The sequence below is a fragment of the Urocitellus parryii genome, chromosome 7 (assembly GCF_045843805.1).
Source record: "Urocitellus parryii isolate mUroPar1 chromosome 7, mUroPar1.hap1, whole genome shotgun sequence".
In the NCBI taxonomy this organism is placed as follows: domain Eukaryota; kingdom Metazoa; phylum Chordata; class Mammalia; order Rodentia; family Sciuridae; genus Urocitellus; species Urocitellus parryii.
The window spans coordinates 183,487,672-183,509,469 of NC_135537.1; the positions used below are offsets into that span (position 1 = coordinate 183,487,672).

At 62.1% G+C, this 21,798-nt stretch overlaps 2 protein-coding genes across 2 annotated transcripts; one reads left to right on the forward strand and one right to left on the reverse strand.

The window, feature by feature from the left end:
* Window positions 1–16,796: 16,796 nt before the first annotated feature.
* Window positions 16,797–17,825, reverse strand: LOC113176805 (testis-expressed protein 19.2-like). The gene has a single exon (XM_026381345.2). It carries the CDS (start codon window positions 17,823–17,825, stop codon window positions 16,797–16,799), a length of 1,029 nt encoding a protein of 342 aa, XP_026237130.1.
* Window positions 17,826–19,807: 1,982 nt separating this feature from the next.
* Tex19 (testis expressed 19) lies at window positions 19,808–20,836 on the forward strand. Its single transcript, XM_026381344.2, has one exon. It carries the CDS (start codon window positions 19,808–19,810, stop codon window positions 20,834–20,836), a length of 1,029 nt encoding a protein of 342 aa, XP_026237129.1.
* The last annotated feature ends 962 nt before the right edge of the window (window positions 20,837–21,798 follow it).

Genomic DNA, 21,798 nt, shown 5'->3' on the forward strand with positions numbered 1-21,798 from the left:
ATTAATTCGTTTTTTTTATTGGTTCAATTTGGGCAGATAATGTGTGTCTAGAAATTTGTGAACATCTTCCACGTTTTCCGGCTTATTGGAGTATAAATTTTCAAAACAGTCTCTAATTCTCTGGATTTCAGAAGTATCTGGTGATATCTCCTTTTCCACCTTTAATTTTGTGGGTTTGGGTCTTTTTTCTCTTGAGGTTAGTTTGGCTAAGAGTTTATCAAACTTGTTTATCCTTTCAAAGAACCAATTCTTTGTTTCTTTGATCCTTTGTGTTTTTTATTGTCAAGTTCATTCATTTAGATTCTGATCTTTAATTACTTCCTGACGTCTACAGACTTGTTCTTGCTTTGCTAGGACCTTGTTTTATGATGAATACGACAACTAATTTCCAGATAAAAATGAGCCTCTTTAAAACATTACATTATTTATTTGGGACCATTTTTTTTTAAATGTAGGCTCTCAATGCTATAAACTTGCCTCTTAACACTGCCTTCCCACTGTCACCAAGGTTTTTATATGTTGTGTCTCTGTTCTCATTTGTTTCTGAGAATTTTTTTGTGTTGAATCTATTCCTAATTTAAAAGAGTATTGTTCAATCTCCATGTTTTTACATGGTTTCTATGATTTATCTTGCTGTCGATTTCAAGTTTTATCCCATTATGATGAGAAGATGAATGGAATTACATCAGTTTTTTTTTTTGTATTGGCTAAAGCTCATATTGTGACCTAGAATATGGCCTATTTTGGAAAAGTTTCCATGAATTGCTGAGAAGATAGTGAATTCAACTGGCTTTGGGTGAAATATTCTATAGATGTCTATTACATCTATTTGATTTATAGTTTTATTTAGGTCAGAAATATCTTTACTGATTCTGTGTTTGGATAGGACCTGTATCTCTATTGGTGATGCAGGCATGTTGAAATCACCCAGTATCATTGTATTGAGGTCCGTCTGGAATTTAATGTCAATGAGTATTTTTAAATGTCATCAGGCAAACTGACACTTGGTGCATAAGTATTTACTATCATTATATCTTCTTGCAGAATGTTCCCTTTACCAATATGGAGTGGCCTGCTTTGTCTCTCCTGATTAATTTTGCTTGAAATCTGCTTTTTCGGATAGGAGAATAGCTTCTCCTGCTTGTTTGGGGCTCTGTGTGCATGGAAGGCTTCCCTTCCTTTCACCTGTAGCCTGTTCACGGCTCTCCTGTGTGTGCCTTGCAAGTGGCATGTTAGTTGGACCTTGTTTTTAATCCACTTTGTCAAACTAGGTATTTCAATTGAGGAGCGGAGACCCTTTACATTCAGTGCGATTATGGACGGGTGTTTGTGCCACTGTGTTTGTTGGCTGTATCTGATTTAGCCTTGATTGTTCACTTAGTTAATTGCTCTTCTGAAGAACTTCCCCTCCTGGGAGATTTGCAGCTACCCCCCACCTCTGCCCAGGCAGGGCAAGGGGCCGAAGAGTGGGGGTCTGGGGTCTTCTCTGAGAGGCACTGCTCAGAACAGCAGTCCTCTGGAGGTCAGCGGGCTGGATCTGGGAGCTGGACCTGGGCGGGGCCATGAATGCCTCTGGGTCTTTGAGCCCAGACAGTTCCTCCACTGGGCTGCAGAGCATCCCCCAGTCTTTTGATTTAAAAAATGATGAAAAAGAAAAAGTAAAACAACTACTTTTTAAAAATAAGTTTATGGGGTTTTTGTTTTGTTTTTCTGGAATCTTGCTTCTGCTCTAGCCAGAAGAGTGAGTCGGTGAACTGAACGGGTGTACAGGGGTTCTGCCCTGGGCCACCTCAGGTAGCTTCTCAGAGCTCTCAGTGCAGGGCTTCCCACCCCCTGAAGGCCTGGGGCTGTCCCTGGGGCTCTGTGTCCTGTCTCCTGAGAGCTGTGAGCGGGACCGTTTCTCAGCAGTTCTGGAACCTTCCTGGTTCTGCCTCCCCGCTGCCCCTTTCCCATCCTCGGGGCGCACTGGGCCTCTGCAAGCCCATGTGAAGCTGCTTCTCCACCTCCCTGCTCCATCCTGGCTGACATGGCCCCCGGGTGCTCCTGCTCAGGAGGGAGCTGTAGGGCCCGCCTCCAAAGGCGCTCAGGAGCACAGCTGGGGACCCCCATTCCCAGGGCTCGCTGGCATCCAGGAGGCCCCTGCTGCTGCCTTGTGGTAGCAGGCCAGAGGCCTGGGGGCCTCACCAGCCCAGCTTCTCCAGGGGGGCTGGGGGACAGGAGCAGGTGAGCGTCTGCAGAGCCTGAGAGAGAAGAGAGCACCAGCTGTCACTCCACCCCACCGGGGTTCCAGGCTGCCAGGTCCATGCTCCGTTTTGGGAGGCCCCAGAGGGGCTCTGTGTTGGGTCCCTGTGGCTGTGGCCCTTGGCTGTAGTGCAGAGCCCCTGCAGGACCGGAGTATGCTGCTGAGTGTCACGTTCCTAAAACACTCAGGGTCACTCCAGGTGAACTGGGTGCACAGAGTCACCACACGGAGACCTTTTCCTGTGGGTCCTGTGACGGCTCCTCTGACCTTAGGGGTCTGTGGAGAGAGAGAGAGAGAGAGAGAGAGAGAGAGAGGAGAACGTGCTGACCCCTATTATTGGAGAGAAGCCATTCAAATGAGGCAGGGGGTCAGGTTTCGGGGGCTGAGTCTAGCTTCCTGATGTATGTGTCAGCAGGTTGACTGACAGCTAGGAAGGCCACACCCCAGGGCAGAGCAAGAGAAGGGAGTTTCCATGGAACATTCTATCCCAAACGGGGCAAAGGGGTAGGATTACGAAAGCACAGGTGAGTGTAGCTCAGGTGTGCCTACTCAGACAACTGGCCTTGCTGTCCGAGTGGGGGAGAGTCCCCAGTCACGGCACTAATGGCACTACCACGCCACACTGCAGTGACCTTTCAGATCCTGGTGCATCAGGACTGGAAGGCGTGGTCACTCAGCGTGGCCCCCACAGCTGACCACTGGCCACTGGACTGAGGCCATGGCTTGGCTCTCACGAAGGACGTTGGAGTTTTTTCCTTTTGTTTTGTCTTTACCGGGACGGCGTTGAGGACCAGCAGAGCCATCTCTGGCCGCAGTCCGCAGTGTGGGTGGGTGTGTCCTGGAGCGCCCGCCCCACCCCACACAGGGATGAGGGGCGGCTGCCAGAGCTGCCGTGGGAACCTTCCTGTCTGGTGCCCCTTGGGCTCTTACTGGCCCAGCAGGACCTGGAGCTGGGCTCTGCTGGCCCTGCTGGACCATGGCAGGTAGCCCTGCTCCTCTGGGGACCCCCACTCTGGACCTGCCCTCTACCTACCCCTCACAGGGCCTCCTGACTTTCCCCCGCGGGAGGGAGCTCCCAAAGTCAGGGGCCTCGGGGGAAGCCCAGGATGCCTCAACCCAAGCCATCGGTGCTGGACACTCTGAATACTTCAGGGTCCTGGTTTTTTCAAAATGTGTTAGTGGTTCGGAGACCGAGGGTCTGAACGGCTCTGTTGGAAGAGGGTGTCTTCCTACCTGCAGTGGCTCCCTTCCTGGGCCCTGCAGACCTTCTGCAAAGAAAAGCAAAGAACTGCATGTGCTCCGTCCACCGTGCCCCAGCTGCTGTCCACACCTTCCTCACAGGACCTGCTCTCTGGCCACCGGCCCTGTGTTTCCTCTCTGGCTGTGCTGCTGATCCCCTGAGGCCATCCTCCATCCCTAGCCCTCCCGTGCTGGGTTGTTCCGACCTCCACCACGGGATCCTGCCGAGGCCACTCCCAGTGTGGGAGTGTGTCCTTGGGACCTGCCCCAGGAGGGTTGCCAATCTCACTTAGGGGACACAGCAGGGGGGCTGTCCATTGCTTGGTCCTGGTGATGCGGCTCTGGCCTGTCTGCTCTCACAGCTGGGCCTGAGCTCGCTGCTGCTGCAGGGACACGGGTCCAAACTCAGTGCTGCAGGGCGGGTGCCATGGGACATGAAGCTGCGTTTCCTGCCTCAGGTTTGGGACCCAGCCCTGAGTCGGACGGAGGCTAAGCACGCCTCTCGGGACCCCTCTTCACGACTCGGCCTGCTGGGGCCCTTCCCTCACACTGGATCTGCGGAGCCCCCTGGAGACGCAGAAGGAGCATCAGTGTGGAGCCTCAGACGCGTGGAAGGGACTTACACCTCGCTCTGAATCTCGTGGTAGCACTGCCAAGGAGCTTCAGGGTGCCTGAGCTCCTAGCAAGACCCGTCCTGGCTTGTCACTGCCGAGTGACTGGCAGCCAGTGCCCCGGGACACAAAGCTGGGCCGGGCCCTCCTGAGGCTGCCTGCCCAGGTGAGCAGAGTCACCCCACCCTGCTCTGGGACAGAGTTTGGTTCCAGAAAAGTCCAGACTTAGCACAGACAGAGAAGCAGACCCTAAACCCAGATTCCCCACTGCCTGGACCCAGCCCTTGTCCACACGGCCCCTTCCGTCCACCTCTTCCGCTGCCCCTGTCCAGCAGCGTCATCAGCAGTCAGGCCTGGCTGGGCGCTCACATTCCGGCCCTGGCCGGCTTCCTGGTGGCACACGCTGGCTTCCTGATCTGCACGCGGCTCAGATTGGTAGATGACACACATCACATCAATCTTCCTGGAGACTTCCCCGATCACAGAGCTCTCACACTTCAGCTCCGTCTCCCAAACTCTCAACGCGGAGGAGTCTCGAGTTTTCAGCCACAGGTGACGGAGCCGTCCTGCGTGGGCTGGGTTGACGAGGGGCTCTCTGCCCAGGCCCTGGATCCCAGCTCCAACCAGGGTGGCACTGGCACACAGGCCGCACTGCCCTCAGAGGCCCAGGGCCTGCGGGACACTTTCCCACATATCACTTGGGCCTTGGGGACTTGCTTCAAGTGGTGCCAGATGACTCTGGGGTCAGCTCTCTCAACGTGACACCAGCATGATGTCCATGTCCACTAGCTGCAGGATTGCGTCCCTGGCCTCTCTTTGGGTCCTCGCTGCACTGAATCTACAGCCAGTTTTCAGGAGGAGATGCCCAGGGTGGCAGCTAGCTGACCTCGGGGCCCAGCCTGGCTGCACAGAGGGCTCAGCAGGATTCGGTGGCCTCTGGCCAGGGCCACGGGGGGACGTCGCAGGCTGACATAGCATCCGTGTTCTTCCAGGCCCGGGCTTGGCACAGGGTGAGCCCAGATGTTTGTGACTATGCGTGGACATGCTGGTTACAAGTGTCAGCTGCTGGGCCAGCCATAGGGTCCCTGACAGGCAGGTCACCTTCCACACCAGCTGGGAGCTTGTGTGGCCACCGTTGCCAGACACTGTCCTGTTTGGGGGAGAGAGTTTCCTTTGTCACAGAAAGAGGTGAAGCAGGAGGTCAGCTGGCCAGCTGCTGCTGATGGGGGTGCAGGAGTCAGGAGTGGCGGGGTGGCCTGGGCCTGGCCTGATGTCTCTGAGATGCCCTGCGTGATGCCCCTCCTGGGATGGAGTCGGGGACGCACCAGGGGCCACCCACAGGGCCCATGCCTAGCCCTGTTGGTGCACTGGCCACTTTGGGTTGGATGGGCCACCTCCTTGGCCGTCCTTGGTGCTCTCCATGGCTGCAGAAAGAATGGGAGGCTGCCCTTGTCGGCTTCTTATCTCCACAGCAGTGCATCTCAGAAGCTGCAGAAGTCAAAGACGAGAGGAAGACATGAACGTCCAGTTTCACCTCCCCACAGCTGGCCCTCCTGTCTCTGCCTGGCTGGTGGCCACCCTCCCTGCTTGCCTCACGTCACCAAGCACATGGAGAGAAGCAGCCACACCAGCTGGGACCCGAGACCAAGGAGCCCCCGAGGTGTCCCTGCCCAAGGTGCGAGCCTGCACACACACCCATGCACACACGCAGGCGCCGTCACAGGAGGCACACGCCCAGCTGGCCTCCGGAGCGCGGGCAGGCAGTGGAGAGGAAGGGAACATGCTGGGGTGCCTCAGCCCCCTGCCAGGGTCCCTGCCGAGAGGGGGCTCAGGACATGCAGGGATGCAATCAACTTCACCAAAAATGGGGGCAGAGGTCGGAGATGCGGCGAGTCTCCACAGTGTCTTCTGTGGGTGTGCAGTCATGGGGACTGATCCAAGGGGCGCTGAACCCCAGAGCCACATCCCCAGCCCTTTATTGTTGTCTTGCTAAATTGTAGAAACTGACCTCGAATTTTTGATCCTCCTGCCTGAAACTCCCAGATTGCAGGGATAACAGCTGCACATCGCTGCGCCCAGGTATCTGGGGAATTTTTCAGGAATCAGCATTCATTCCCAGTTTTCCCAGGAGCCAGGCAGGGGATGGGGTCTGGAGCGTTGGGGGCCTCTGTCGCGGGCCTGGAAGATCTGGGGTGCACAAGCTGTGCACAGACTGAAACAGGCACTACAGGGTGCCACTGGAGACAATATGTTGGTGCTGACCCGGCCTGGACCTGGGCCCCGGTGCCCTGCACTGCCCAGCCCTGGGCTCAGGGTGCCCAGGGCAGGAGGTGCTTCCCTGGCCACAAAGGCCCCGATCTCCAGAATCGACTCTCTGCTAGGGATTCGTGGCTCGGCCCAGTCCTTCCTCCGGCCCCTGGTTTCCCCAGCTGTGGATCTTCAAGCTCTGGATCACAGCAGGAGGCAGGAGAGGGCCCCTGGGCCCAAGGCGCGTCTCTGTCTGTACTGTTCTCAGGGAGGCGGCTGGACGGGACCCCAGGCTCCCCACCTCCTGGAGCAGTGTCTGCCAGTGGGTGAGGGAGGGTCTGTGCTGGCCCAGGACCCCAGGTGCCCTGATGATGGCCCCCGAGTCCTCAAGTGTCCCCAGGTGGGTCCCTGGCGAAGGAGCTGGCACATCTGGACCCAGAGATGCCAGGTCTGACTCAGAGCAGCCCAGAGCTGCAGGGGGTCCTTGGGGCGGAGCTGATGGGGCAGCTTGACCAGCCCGCTCCCCACCCCCGCTCCGTGGGCAGCTTTGGAGGGTTCTCACCTCAGAGCAAACACACCAAACTGGAATAAGACTTAACACTGCCTCCGACGACAACAACACAGTGCTGTTCACAGTGTGCAGCTCTAGGGTGGAGGACCGATGGGCCGCGAGCTGGTTCCTGCCGGCAGGAGGCCATGGGGGGGGGCAGGCTGGTGGGCCTGGGCCCAGGGTGTGTCCTTCTTGGCCCCTGGCTTCCTGTGCTGCTCTCCTCCTGGCCTTAGCTTCTGTCTCTTCCTTTCGCAGTCCTGGGGTTGAACCCAGGGCCCTACCTCTGATCCGAACCCCCAGCCCTTTTCATGTTTCCTTCTGAGACCGGGTCTGGCTCCATTGCCCAGGCTGGCCTTGACCTTGCTGTCCTCCTGCCTCAGCCTCCCGAGTTGCTGGGAGCACCGGCGTGGTCCCTGCACCCGGCCACCTTTAGTCTTTTTAAGGCGATGCTGCTGGGGGCTGGGATGGAGAAGAAAAGCTTTGTCTTTACACTTGGCTTAGAAGCAGGGTCTCCAGCTACCAGGCTCACGGCATGGAGCCCGCCCATTTCCCAGTTGGGGCCCAGGGGAGGGAGCTCTGCCAGGTCAGCACAGCTCAGACCCTGAGAGCCGGACAGCCCCTCAGACTCTGGATCAGCTGCAGGGGGCAGGCCTACACCTGATGGAGGCCAGGGCAGACCCCCAGGCCCACAGCAGCACCTGCTCCTCAGGCTCATGGGCATGGGACACATAGAGGCCAGGAGGCCACTGTGGACCCTAGAGACTGGGTTCGCCTCCATCCACCCCCTTCCCTCCCAGCCACCCGACACCCATCCCCTCAGAGTTGTGTCCACTGGGTCTCCAGGCTGACCTCACCAGGTGGCCACCTTTTTGCCCTTTTTGATGAAGAAATCCCCCAGGGCTCCTGGGGCCCCTTGAGGTCTTTCGTGGCCCCCGCCAGCCCCTTACGTGGTCCCCAGCGGGCTGGAAGCCCACCCACTGTGGTCCCAAGTCATCTGCAGATGTGTTTGCCAGAAGAGCGGGGATAGGAGCTGGGGTCCTTCCCGACCCCCCCAAGGAAGGGCCCCTGGGTAACCCGGGCAACGTCCTGCTTCCTGCTCAGGGTGGTGCTCTGCACGGCCCCCCGGGGCCCTCACTGACCTGGGCCCGGCTCTGTCAGAGGTGAAAGCACCCGCCATATGGAGAGCCCCCGAGGGCCGGGCACCGAGCCAGCTGTGGCAGGACGTGGTGCCGGCCCTACCTGCTCCTCCTGTAACCACTTTTCCTAGTAGGAGTGATGCGCAGAAACCTCACCTTTAAAAAATCTCTCTTTTGAAACAAAACATTTTAAACTTGTAAATACCCATAGGAAAAATAGGCAAATGCACATCAAACCCAAGCAGTGGACTCTGGAGAAGTGTGCTGGCCACACTGGCCTCTCTAGCCCACCTCTCTGAGTTTCTGATGATGGAAATGCAGCCCGAGAGGTTTGTAAAGGAGGTTCTCTACGTGTCCGATGACCCGTGTTCCAGAGGGGAGGGCAGGGAGGCCCGGGAGCAGCACTGACCACGTGATGCCATCCTGTCCTGGGCAGGTGTGACAGGTTACAGCACATCCCACTGTTATTTATGATCAAAATGCACCAGGAGAAATATGGGGATAAGCGAAGGAATCTGGATCTCATGGTGACCTCAGGTCTAATTGTCACACAGCGTAGTGGGAGTCTCGGCCAGGGCACACACATGAGCTTCCACACAGTGGCCTCCTGGTCCCCTGGACGGACAGAGCCACCTACAGGTTGTGGGTCGCAGAAGACAGGCACTGCAGGGAGTGAGGGAGGAGGGCGGACCCCCTACTTTCCATCCATCTCCAGAGCAGGGCAGAGGAGCAGAGAACAGGCACCACTACCATGCTGTCTTCCAGGAACCCTCACCCTCGCCATCCCCTCGCCCTCGCCCTCGCCCTCGCCCTCGCCCTCACCCTCACCCTCACCCTCACCCTCACCCTCACCCTCACCCACACCATCGCCCTCGCCCTCGCCCTCGCCCTCGCCCTCGCCCTCGCCCTCGCCCTCGCCCTCACCCTCACCCTCACCCTCACCCTCACCCTCACCCTCACCCACACCCTCACCCACACCATCGCCCTCGCCCTCGCCCTCGCCCTCGCCCTCGCCCTCGCCCTCACCCTCACCCTCACCCTCACCCTCACCCACACCATCGCCCTCGCCCTCGCCCTCGCCCTCGCCCTCGCCCTCGCCCTCGCCCTCGCCCTCACCCTCACCCTCACCCTCACCCACACCATCGCCCTCGCCCTCGCCCTCGCCCTCGCCCTCGCCCTCGCCCTCCCCCCTCCCCCTCACCCTCACCCTCACCCTCACCCACACCCTCACCCTCACCCTCACCATCACCCTCACCCTCACCCTCACCCACACCATCGCCCTCGCCCTCGCCCTCGCCCTCGCCCTCGCCTCGCCCTCACCCTCACCCTCACCCTCACCCTCACCCTCACCCTCACCCACACCATCGCCCTCGCCCTCCCTCGCCCTCGCCCTCGCCCTCCCCCTCACCCTCACCCTCACCCTCACCCTCACCCCACACCCTCACCCTCACCCTCACCCACACCATCGCCCTCGCCCTCGCCCTCGCCCTCGCCCTCGCCCTCGCCCTCACCCTCACCCTCACCCTCACCTCACCCTCACCCTCACCCTCACCCTCACCCTCACCCTCACCCCTCACCCTCACCCTCACCCCTCACCCCTCACCCTCACCCTCACCTCACCCTCACCCTCACCCTCATCCTCACCATCACCCTCACCATCACCATCACTTTCACCCCACCCTCACCCTCACCCTCACCCTCACCATCACCATCACCCTCACCATCACCATCACCCTCACCCCTCTCCCTCACCCTCACCCTCACCATCACCCTCACCCTCACCCTCACCATCACCCTCACCCTCACCCTCACCATCACCCTCACCATCACCATGACCCTCACCCTCACCATTACCCTCACCCCTCCACCCTCACCCTCACCCTCACCCTCACCCTCATCCTCACCCTCATCATCACCCTCACCCTCACCCTCACCCTCACCATCACCCTCACTCACCCTCACCCTCACCATCACCCTCACCCTCACCCTCACCATCACCCTCACCCTCACCCTCACCCTCATCCTCACCCTCATCATCACCATCACCCTCACCCTCACCCTCACCATCACCCTCACCCTCACCCTCACCATCACCCTCACCCTCACCCTCGCCCTCGCCCTCACCATCACCATGACCCTCACCCTCACCATTACCCTCACCCTCACCATCACCCTCACCATCACCCTCACCCTCACCCTCACCCTCACCCTCATCATCACCCTCACCCTCACCCTCACCCTCACCATCACCCTCACCCTCACCCTCATCCTCACCATCACCATCACCCTCACCCTCACCCTCACCCTCGCCCTCACCATCACCCTCACCCTCACCATCAGCCTCACCATCACCATCACCATCACCCTCACCATCACCATCACCCTCACCCTCACCATCACCATCATCCTCACCATCACCCTCACCCTCATCCTCACCATCACCATCACCCTCACCATCACCATCACCCTCACCCTCACCATCACCATCACCCTCACTATCACCCTCACCCTCACCCTCACCATCACCCTCACCCTCACCCTCACCATCACCCTCACCATCACCCTCACCCTCACCATCACCCTCACCCTCACCATCACCCTCACCATCACCCTCACCCTCACCCTCACCCTCACCATCACCATCACCCTCACCCTCACCATCACCCTCACCCTCACTATCACCCTCACCATCACCCTCACCCTCACCCTCATCCTCACCATCACCATCACCCTCACCCTCACCCTCACCCTCGCCCTCGCCCTCACCATCACCATGACCCTCACCATCACCATCACCCTCACCCTCACCATCACCCTCACCCTCACCATCACCCTCACCCTCACCATCACCATCACCATCACCCTCACCATCACCCTCACCATCACCCTCACCCTCACCCTCACCATCACCATCACCCTCACCCTCACCATCACCCTCACCCTCACCATCACCCTCACCATCACCCTCACCATCACCATCACCATCACCATCACCCTCACCCTCACCATCACCCTCACCCTCACCCTCACCCTCACCATCACCCTCACCACCACCACCATCCTCATCCCCATCATTATCACCACTAAACCCACCACAATCACCATCAACTTCATGAGCATCCCCATATCTTCATTACCACAACCATCACAATCACCATGACCCTTCCTCTCACCCTCACCATAACCATCACCACCACCACCACCATCCTCATCCTCATCACTCTGACTATCCACCACACTCACCATCACCACCGTCACCACCACCATCCCTATTCCTATCCCCTTCACCACCACCACCACCACATCCACCATTGTACCCATCATCTTTATTGCCATCATCAACCACCACACTAGTCATAATCACCAGCACCTCCACCACTGTCACCACCATCATCTTCATCATCACCACCGCACACCGCTATCCTCTTCACTACCACCATCACAGTCACCATAATCCAGCACCACCACATCGCCATCCCCATGATCTCCACCATCCTCATCATCACACCATCACTTCAGGACCATGCAGTACAGACCAGATCCCTGAGCACCCCACCTAATCAGTGACAGTACTTTCCACAGCTGCCTCGGTTGCCCTAGAGAGCACTCCCTGCCCCTTGGCACTGCCGACTTCCCCTTTCTGGGCCCCTGCTGCTCTGAGTCAGAGTGTCAGCCGAGCCTTTGGGTCTGCTTGGGTGACTGTCTTTTCCAAGGGTGTTAACACTCTCCTTTAATTTCTCCCACCTGGCACCCTAGACGACCCAGCCTTCTGAGCTTTCTCTTTTCTCTCAGCTGATGGACCAGACTCATTTGTCCCTCTCAACAGCTCTGCCGTCCTCTGCTGCACACCCCCAGGAAGTTTAGTGGCCTCCACCCCTCCCCAGGACCCGTGCAGCCCAGCCAGAGCTCTGGGCTGGACTGCAGCTGCCCAGCGTGGTCTGGGTGCTCACCCCTGTCAGCCGAGGGGAGTGGCCCCTCCAGGTGCCTCAGTTTCCCCACCTGTGAAATGCAACTGGAAGTAGACCCTGCCTCTGTGGTTGCTGTGAGACCAGTGAGTTCACACTGTTGAGGGCTGGTGGGGGCGGGGAGCCCGTGGCACGTGGCCTATGGCCCAGGGAGAGGGTGAGCGGGACCTTGCCTCACATCACAACTGGTGGGAGGGCATCCAGGGGGACAGGCTACCAGGCTGCGCTGCTGTGGGACGTGGCAGGAAGACATGATTCTGCTAGATCTCAAGAGTCCAGTGTGCCACCGGCCCCAACCAGTTACCTGGACTCTGCCCCTTGCTGCAGCGTCCCAGGAAGGGCAGGGGCAGCTGCAGTAGCTGCAGATGCAGGACCCTGAGACACCAGGTCCAGTCTTCAGAGGTACCTGGGCCTGCTTGGGGCATGCAGGACGCTCGAGGGGAAGGTCACAGAAGACTCAGCGTCACTGCCTCGTGTTCTGCCAGTGGCTGCAGCCTGGCCTTCAGTGGGCACTCCATGAACTGTCCCCCAGCACAGCACCTGCTCCCTGCTGCCACCCTGGGGGGGATGACCCAGCGCCAGCCACAGGCTCTGAGGGCGGGACCAGGGAGTCTCACCTGGGTGTACCCCCTGTCTGAGGATGGAGGTTGAAGAACACAGGAATCTGCAGATGGCCTGACACTCACTGGGTCCCTCCCCTGAAGCAGCAGCCTCCACCAGGTGGCCCCAGCTAAGTGATCCCCTGTAGGGGAGTGTGTGGGACACTGCACCTCCTTGGGTGCCTCCACTCCAGGCAGGCAGTCAGTGCACCTGCTGGGCAGAGGCCACCAGAGGGTAGCAGCTGCGTCCACCTTCTGCAGCCCTGAGCCTGGTCTTGAGGAAGTCACTCAGATTCCAGAGATGACTGGAATGTTGGTGGGGTGCACCTGGAGGAGGGGGGATGTTGAGAGCCACAGCCGAAGGGGCCCCAGCAAACTTCCAGCTGCCAGCAAACTTCCAGCTGCCGTCTGATGATTGGCTCACAGTGGCCCCAGCAACATCTACCTGATTGGCTCCTCTGCGGTCATGTTCATTGGGCTGTTTCCCTGCCCTTCAGACCACGGAACTGCTCATTGGGGGACTTTTTTTGCTCCGCCCACGTGACCCAGCAAATCGGCCTCAAGAGCAGGAGGATTGTGGGAGGTGGAGAGGCTGTGGGAAGCCGGTGGTGGCAGTTGGGCTCTGAGGGTTTTTCCTGAGGAGCTGGTTGTTTGGCGTTTGTGGTTCTAAAAATAAAGTTTGTTTTTTTTGACAAGTGGCTCCTGAATTGTGCCCAGCCAGACTGCTGCAGGGGGAACCGGTGACCAGGGAGCATCCAGGAGGTGCTGAGAGCCATAGCCAAGTAGGAATGGCGCATGGCATTTTGGTTTAAAAGGTGACCCTGCTCAGGGATTAGGGCGGCCCCAGGTTCAGGGTGGATCCTGCTGGAATAGGTTGGCCCCAGGTTCAGGGTGGATCCTGCTGGAATAGGGCGGCTCCAGGATTAGGGCGTATCCTGCTGCCTCAGGCGCCCGCTCCTTTAGAGTTCCCCTTGAGTTCTCGCGGGGTCCTAAGAGTACTGGTCCGCAGAGCCCGGTGGAGGGAGTGCATTTTCCCAGAACGTTGGTGTAGAGCGTTGGTGAGAGTTCGGGAATAAAGAGTTACTGTTTGAATCTACAAGGCTTTTGTGGTGGCTCAGTTATTTTGTGCCCAGCCAGACTCCGGCAAGGAGGGTGGGCCAGCCAGCTGACTGACCGATATGAGGAGACACCTACTCCTGACGGCAGTATCTGCTTTCTTTGTACCAACAGAAGAGAACACCACCCCATGTGGGGTGAAGCTAGGATTCTGAGATCAGCAACACCGCAAATCTGGGCTTGCCGGGCTATGGTGCACAGGCACCAGGGGGCTGGGATGGGGATAATACAGACACAGAACCCCTCGCCACTCACCCACCCCACCCACTCCAGATGCTCTGCCTAACACTCAGGCAGATCTGGCCAGTGGGCTTCTCCTCCCTCTTCCAGCTCCATCAGCCCAAGAGATTAGAGCCCACAGGCCCAAGTTCTCCAGGCTTCAGGGTGGGATGGCGGGAGGCCTCCGGACAAAACCAGGCCTTGCAAGAGATGGAATGGGGACATACCCTCTGCTCTCAGGCCTAAAACTGAGGACACGAGACCCTGCCCAGCAGGCCAAGTGCCATCGCAGAACTGAACGCTCAACCACAGAGGATCCCCAGGCCCTGGGAAGGAGGCCGCAGCTCAGCAGTCCTCCTGGAGCAGGACAGCCAGGGCTGGCCTCTGTGGCCAGCAGGAGCATCAGGCCAGACTGTGGCTGGCCACGTGGGAGCCAGTGCTGATGCTGATGACTGGCTCTGGTCCACTTGAGCAAGAGAGCGGTCTCCAGGACCAACCTCCAGGCTCCCGGAGACAACTGGACACAGAGGACACAGGACCCTGCCCGACAGGCAGGAGCTACTGGCTGCAACTGAAGGAGCCATGGTGGGTGAGAGCGCGCAGAGTCCCTGGCCTGCAGGGCCCACCTCCGCCTTTCCCAGGGCCAGGAGCTGCCAGCACACGGCAGGCTCTCTGTAGATCTTTCTGGAATGGGCCTGGGGATGGACTCTGCACACCCCCGGCATCTCTCATGCTTCTTCGCTCCGCCCCAGCACCCCCGCCCCCGCCGACCTGTCTGTCCCTCACCGTGTCCAGGCCCACTCCAGGTCTGCCTTCACGGGCCGAGCAGCAGCCCCCTGAGGAGACACGGGGCTCGCGGTGAGCCTGTGAAAAGCTGCGGGGCTCTAGTGCTACTTAGAGCCTGCCCCTGAGCAGCCTGCCCAGGCCAAGATGCAAAGGAGCTTGACCCTCTGTGGCAGCTTCAGAGTGGAGGGAAGGTGGCCCTGTGCTGGGGTGTGGCCGGGTGGCAGTGGCTGCTTTGCTCTGGAGGGGAGGCACTGCAGCGGGGTCTCAGCGCACTGCTCTCTGAAGGGACCCAGGTGTGGGGACCCAGGTGTGCCTGCTCTGGGCCCCTGAGCTAGAACCTTTGCAGCTGATTGTCTGAAATTCAGGTGAATCTCAAGTAACAGCCAGTTGAAGTGAAGTGCAGTAGCACTTAGTGAGTCCACAGACTTGCCACCGAGCCGGCTACCTGGCTTCTGATGGCTTCCTTCCCCCAGGAGGGAGGCCCAAGCCCTGTCCAGCCCCCGGGAGCCGCCCCTCTGCTCTGGATCGGACCGTTCTGAGTCTCGCACCCCAACGGCTCGTGGTACTCCTTCTCTGGTGACGGGCTCCTTGCGCGCAGCGTGCCGTGGAGGTGGGTCTGTGTGGCCCGGGCCCTTCCCCCTTCCTCCCGTGGCTGAGTACTGTTCCGAGGCCAGGGCCGCCACGCTGGCACCCATTCCCCCTCGGGCCGGTCAGCACGGATGGTGCTGCTGTGAGCTTGCCCGCAGTGTCTCCAGCTCTTTAGGGTCTAGGCTGAGGAGGGGGACTGCTGCTCACAGGGCCGTCCTGTCACTTTGGGGGACGCGTTGGATTTGATCTCCCTCACCCTAACTTGTGACGTGGTGTTGAAGAAGAGCTGGGGGCAGCTCAGGGGCAGGGCTGCCCCTCCTGATCCGCGAGCGCCGCAGCACAGCGCCCCTCGAGCAGGAGCAGAGGCTCCGAGACCCTGCTGAGGCTGCCTGGGAGCAGGACCAGGTGCAGGTGGCCCGCGGGCTCCCAGTCACCGAGAGCTCCTAGGGTGGCGGGGCGCCTCAGGGGGAGTGGCGGCCTCTTCTCCAGCACTGGCATCAGAAACCTTCCCGATGCAAGACCCAGACGCTGCCGGAAGGGGCATGAGAGGCGGCCCTGGACGCTGGACGACAGGCCCACTGCTGCCTTGACTGACCCGGCAGGAAGCCCTGGGGTCATGCCCCCTGACCATCCAGCCTGGGACGGCCAGCAGAGGAGCTGGGACGCTCCAGACCGTCCCCTGCAGGAGGAGGCAGCCACACCCCCAGCGTCCCCCGCACCAGGCTGCCGCCTCACCTGCGCAGAGCCCCCAGGTGCCCATCTCACCCCTACCCCCTTCACACCTGGCCTGCGCCAGGTCGCTGTACTTTCTGGGGCACGTAGGTGTGAGACACGCTCACGTCGAACTCAGGGCCTCCCGGTTTAGGTGGCCATCCGCATGTGGGCTCGACTCACAGCATGGCCGAACCCCTGGGGACCAACGGCCCTCGCGAGGCTGAGCCAGCGCCCCGAGCTGTGACCCTCCCGGCCCCGGGCGGGATGGGGCCTGGCTCGGACACTGGGGACTCCTTGGGCCCGTAAGGACTGCCGAGGGGAGACCACGCAGGGCGCAAAGCAGAGCTCTGTGACTTTATTGAAACCAAACAACACGCAGAGGAACAGGAACTGGCAGGCCAAGGCCCCGGTGCCCAGCACTCACCACCCGATCTCCTCCCACGGCAGACTAGGCCCCAGGGCCGCCGTCAGGGCCCCGCAGCACGTCCAGGACCCCTCCCGCGAGTCCAAAACATGGCCTGGTCGCCCGTGTCTCTGGGGGTCTCTCCCCTGGCGTCCCTCCTCACAGCCAGGCACGGTTCTGAGACCTGCTCCCGCATCAGGGGCCGTTGACCTTTCGCCCAGGAACAGTGGTGGTCAGCGCTGCGTTGCGAAGCAGGTGATGGTGACGGTCAACTGACAGGCAGGTAACTGCCGCCATGAGTCCGTGAACGTCCCTGACCTTCCCTTGGGGCCCCCGCGGCCCGGCCCCCCAGGTGAGCGGCCAGGACCAGGGCCCAGCCCCTCAGTTCTGGGGCCCAGGCCTGAAGGGCTGGAAGCAGGGCAGCTCCCCCAGGACAGAGGCTCCCACCACAGCCAGGCTCTCCCCGGGCCTCTGGGGCACGCCGCTCCCCGGCTCGGCAGTGCTGGCGTCCTGTCCTTGGGGGCAGGCCGAGGCCCCCTCCTCCGCCTCCCTCTGGCTGCAGGGTGAGTAGGAGACGATGGTGAAGCCCCTCTTCTGCAGGGCGCAGTCGGCGGGCACCAGCTCCGCGCCCGGCCCCGCCCTCTCCAGGACACTCAGCTTCCAGCGGTGCAGGTCCTGCTGCTGGGACGGGTTCTGGAGCCTCACCGCCCACACCTCCCCGGGGTCCAGCAGCAGTTTCCAGCGCTGGCCCGGGCTCTGCAGGGCCCAGCCCGGAACCATCCTCCGAAGGTAGACAGCATCCTGGCAGCCCACCATGGACACAACCTGCAGGCCCAGGAGCCAGGCCTCGGCCGCCTCGGCCTCCTCGGGCTCCATGGGCCGGCTGGTGCCCAGCTCCAGCACCATGGGCTCCCCGGGGGGCAGGTCTGCACCCAGGAAGTTCTGCCACGGAGAAGGGGGGCGTGGCCAGTGTGAGCATGGGGGCAGCCCCTGGAACCTCCAGGGCAGGGCCTGGGTCCAGTCGGCGTCCTCGGGGCCCAGGCCCAGGGGCACCGCGTTCTGGGGCCCCAGCTCGGTGGGCACAAACAGGGGGTCCAGGCCCACCTCTTGTGGCCCCGCTGGTGCTGACGCCAGGGCCCCAGGCCCCCAGGGCTCGGCGCCCCCCTGCCCAGGCTGCCCCGGGGACCCCTCCTGCTCAGGCCCCGCCTCCAGGGGCTCCGCGGTCTCGGGGTCCCAGTCCTCGTCGTCCCAGTCTTCCGACTCCAGCATGTCTTTGAGGTCCAGGAAGGCCACCTTGAAGCAGGCGAAGCAGACGCTCAGCTCGTCCCCATGCTGAATCTGGTACAGCCAGGATGCGTAGAGGCAGGACATGCCCTCCCTCCCATGGCGCACGCTGACCGGGGGGCACATGGCCACGCCGCCCGCCTTCTGCAGGTGGACGGCGGGGGCCCTCCCTGGGCTCTCAGGGGAGCAGGCCCACAGGCTGGGGGCCAGGCGGGTGCTGGGGCAGGCAGGAGGGCTGGGGGGAGGGAGGCAGAGCGATAGGAGGAGTTGGGGGTGTGGCGTAGGTGGAAGAACGGGTCCCGATTCAGCCGGCAGTTGCAGAGACTGGGGTCAGAACTTCTAGAAGCTTCTGCAGCTGAACCCTGTGTAGTGTCTGGAGCTGGGAAGGCAAGGCAGGTGGGGTCAGGCAACCCTGGGGCAGAAAGCTGGGGCCCGCAGGCCTAGGGGGTGTCGGGGTTCAGGCAGGCCCCCAGACCACCTCCGCTCGGCCTGCCCAACACGGGACTGGGGTCCCTTGGCCACCCCGTCCCCTCAGGGGTCCCCTCAGGGCCCCCCTCAGCCCCATCGGCCTGGCCTACAAAATGGGAGGGAGCCCAGGGGAGGCATAGGCCCGCACCCTCCCGGAGGGTTGCCCCGGAAGATAGATGGCCCGGGTGGCCCTCAGCACCCAGCCCCGACCCTCCCTCCCTCCCTCCCTCCCCGGGGTGCCCTCACCCAGGTGCCTCCCCTGCAGCCAGCCAGGGAAAGGGGGCGCAGGCCGGCGGGGCCTATAAAGGCCGGGCTCATCTGCATATCTCCCAGCAGCCCCTGCGCAGGGAAAGTGCTGAGTCGCCCTGGCCCAGGCCGGCCACGTGCAGCTCGGCGCCCCCCCCAGGGCCGGGCTGGCGCTGCTGCTCCACCTGCCCACAGCCAGCCCTGTGCTCCCGGACTGGCCTGGCGTCGGCAGGGCCTGTGGCCCCGTCCCTGCGGGGGACGCCCAGTCCTGGGCCCACCGCCTCGGGCGGCGTTTGGAAGCCGCCGATTCCAGTTCCTTGTGGATCTGGGAAATGCCCCGCGACAGTTGGCTGCAGTTGACGCGAGTTTCCCCTTCCGGGTCGTCTGCGGCGATCTCACAGGGCTCTCTGAACGCCTGCCTGTGGTGCAGTGCCCGGTCAGCGTCGGGGTCACAGCAGACCCGGCCAGCAGTGCGGGGCGTCCACGTGCCACCTCCTCCCCACGCACAGATGCCCAGATCCAGGCCACACAGCTCTGGCCCATCAGTTACCGTGAAACCCGCCAGACACGCGACCATCGCCCAGGCCGTGGTCCTCCTCGGGGTCCACTGTGGTGTGGACGTGATGACGGGGACCCAGCCCCGTGCAGTGCTGGCCCTGGGCTTGCCATCCTCGCGCCTCGGCCCACCCTTCGGGCCAGCCGGCTGGCCGCGGGCCCCTCACCCTTGAGGTTCTCAAGCCCTGGCCTTTATAGGCCCCGCCGGCCTGCGCCCCCTTTCCCTGGCTGGCTGCAGGGGAGGCACCTGGGTGAGGGCACCCCGGGGAGGGAGGGAGGGAGGGAGGGTCGGGGCTGGGTGCTGAGGGCCACCCGGGCCATCTATCTTCCGGGGCAACCCTCCGGGAGGGTGCGGGCCTATGCCTCCCCTGGGCTCCCTCCCATTTTGTAGGCCAGGCCGATGGGGCTGAGGGGGGCCCTGAGGGGACCCCTGAGGGGACGGGGTGGCCAAGGGACCCCAGTCCCGTGTTGGGCAGGCCGAGCGGAGGTGGTCTGGGGGCCTGCCTGAACCCCGACACCCCCTAGGCCTGCGGGCCCCAGCTTTCTGCCCCAGGGTTGCCTGACCCCACCTGCCTTGCCTTCCCAGCTCCAGACACTACACAGGGTTCAGCTGCAGAAGCTTCTAGAAGTTCTGACCCCAGTCTCTGCAACTGCCGGCTGAATCGGGACCCGTTCTTCCACCTACGCCACACCCCCAACTCCTCCTATCGCTCTGCCTCCCTCCCCCCAGCCCTCCTGCCTGCCCCAGCACCTGCCTGGCCCCCAGCCTGTGGGCCTGCTCCCCTGAGAGCCCAGGGAGGGCCCCCGCCGTCCACCTGCAGAAGGCGGGCAGTGTGGCCATGTGTCCCCCGGTCAGCGTGCGCCATGGGAGGGAGGGCATGTCCTGCCTCTACGCATCCTGGCTGTACCAGATTCAGCATGGGGACGAGCTGAGCGTCTGCTTCGCCTGCTTCAAGGTGGCCTTCCTGGACCTCAAAGACATGCTGGAGTCGGAAGACTGGGACGACGAGGACTGGGACCCCGAGACCGCGGAGCCCCTGGAGGCGGGGCCTGAGCAGGAGGGGTCCCCGGGGCAGCCTGGGCAGGGGGGCGCCGAGCCCTGGGGGCCTGGGGCCCTGGCGTCAGCACCAGCGGGGCCACAAGAGGTGGGCCTGGACCCCCTGTTTGTGCCCACCGAGCTGGGGCCCCAGAACGCGGTGCCCCTGGGCCTGGGCCCCGAGGACGCCGACTGGACCCAGGCCCTGCCCTGGAGGTTCCAGGGGCTGCCCCCATGCTCACACTGGCCACGCCCCCCTTCTCCGTGGCAGAACTTCCTGGGTGCAGACCTGCCCCCCGGGGAGCCCATGGTGCTGGAGCTGGGTACCAGCCGGCCCATGGAGCCCGAGGAGGCCGAGGCGGCCGAGGCCTGGCTCCTGGGCCTGCAGGTTGTGTCCATGGTGGGCTGCCAGGATGCTGTCTACCTTCGGAGGATGGTTCCGGGCTGGGCCCTGCAGAGCCCGGGCCAGCGCTGGAAACTGCTGCTGGACCCCGGGGAGGTGTGGGCGGTGAGGCTCCAGAACCCGTCCCAGCAGCAGGACCTGCACCGCTGGAAGCTGAGTGTCCTGGAGAGGGCGGGGCCGGGCGCGGAGCTGGTGCCCGCCGACTGCGCCCTGCAGAAGAGGGGCTTCACCATCGTCTCCTACTCACCCTGCAGCCAGAGGGAGGCGGAGGAGGGGGCCTCGGCCTGCCCCCAAGGACAGGACGCCAGCACTGCCGAGCCGGGGAGCGGCGTGCCCCAGAGGCCCGGGGAGAGCCTGGCTGTGGTGGGAGCCTCTGTCCTGGGGGAGCTGCCCTGCTTCCAGCCCTTCAGGCCTGGGCCCCAGAACTGAGGGGCTGGGCCCTGGTCCTGGCCGCTCACCTGGGGGGCCGGGCCGCGGGGGCCCCAAGGGAAGGTCAGGGACGTTCACGGACTCATGGCGGCAGTTACCTGCCTGTCAGTTGACCGTCACCATCACCTGCTTCGCAACGCAGCGCTGACCACCACTGTTCCTGGGCGAAAGGTCAACGGCCCCTGATGCGGGAGCAGGTCTCAGAACCGTGCCTGGCTGTGAGGAGGGACGCCAGGGGAGAGACCCCCAGAGACACGGGCGACCAGGCCATGTTTTGGACTCGCGGGAGGGGTCCTGGACGTGCTGCGGGGCCCTGACGGCGGCCCTGGGGCCTAGTCTGCCGTGGGAGGAGATCGGGTGGTGAGTGCTGGGCACCGGGGCCTTGGCCTGCCAGTTCCTGTTCCTCTGCGTGTTGTTTGGTTTCAATAAAGTCAGAGCTCTGCTTTGCGCCCTGCGTGGTCTCCCCTCGGCAGTCCTTACGGGCCCAAGGAGTCCCCAGTGTCCGAGCCAGGCCCCATCCCGCCCGGGGCCGGGAGGGTCACAGCTCGGGGCGCTGGCTCAGCCTCGCGAGGGCCGTTGGTCCCCAGGGGTTCGGCCATGCTGTGAGTCGAGCCCACATGCGGATGGCCACCTAAACCGGGAGGCCCTGAGTTCGACGTGAGCGTGTCTCACACCTACGTGCCCCAGAAAGTACAGCGACCTGGCGCAGGCCAGGTGTGAAGGGGGTAGGGGTGAGATGGGCACCTGGGGGCTCTGCGCAGGTGAGGCGGCAGCCTGGTGCGGGGGACGCTGGGGGTGTGGCTGCCTCCTCCTGCAGGGGACGGTCTGGAGCGTCCCAGCTCCTCTGCTGGCCGTCCCAGGCTGGATGGTCAGGGGGCATGACCCCAGGGCTTCCTGCCGGGTCAGTCAAGGCAGCAGTGGGCCTGTCGTCCAGCGTCCAGGGCCGCCTCTCATGCCCCTTC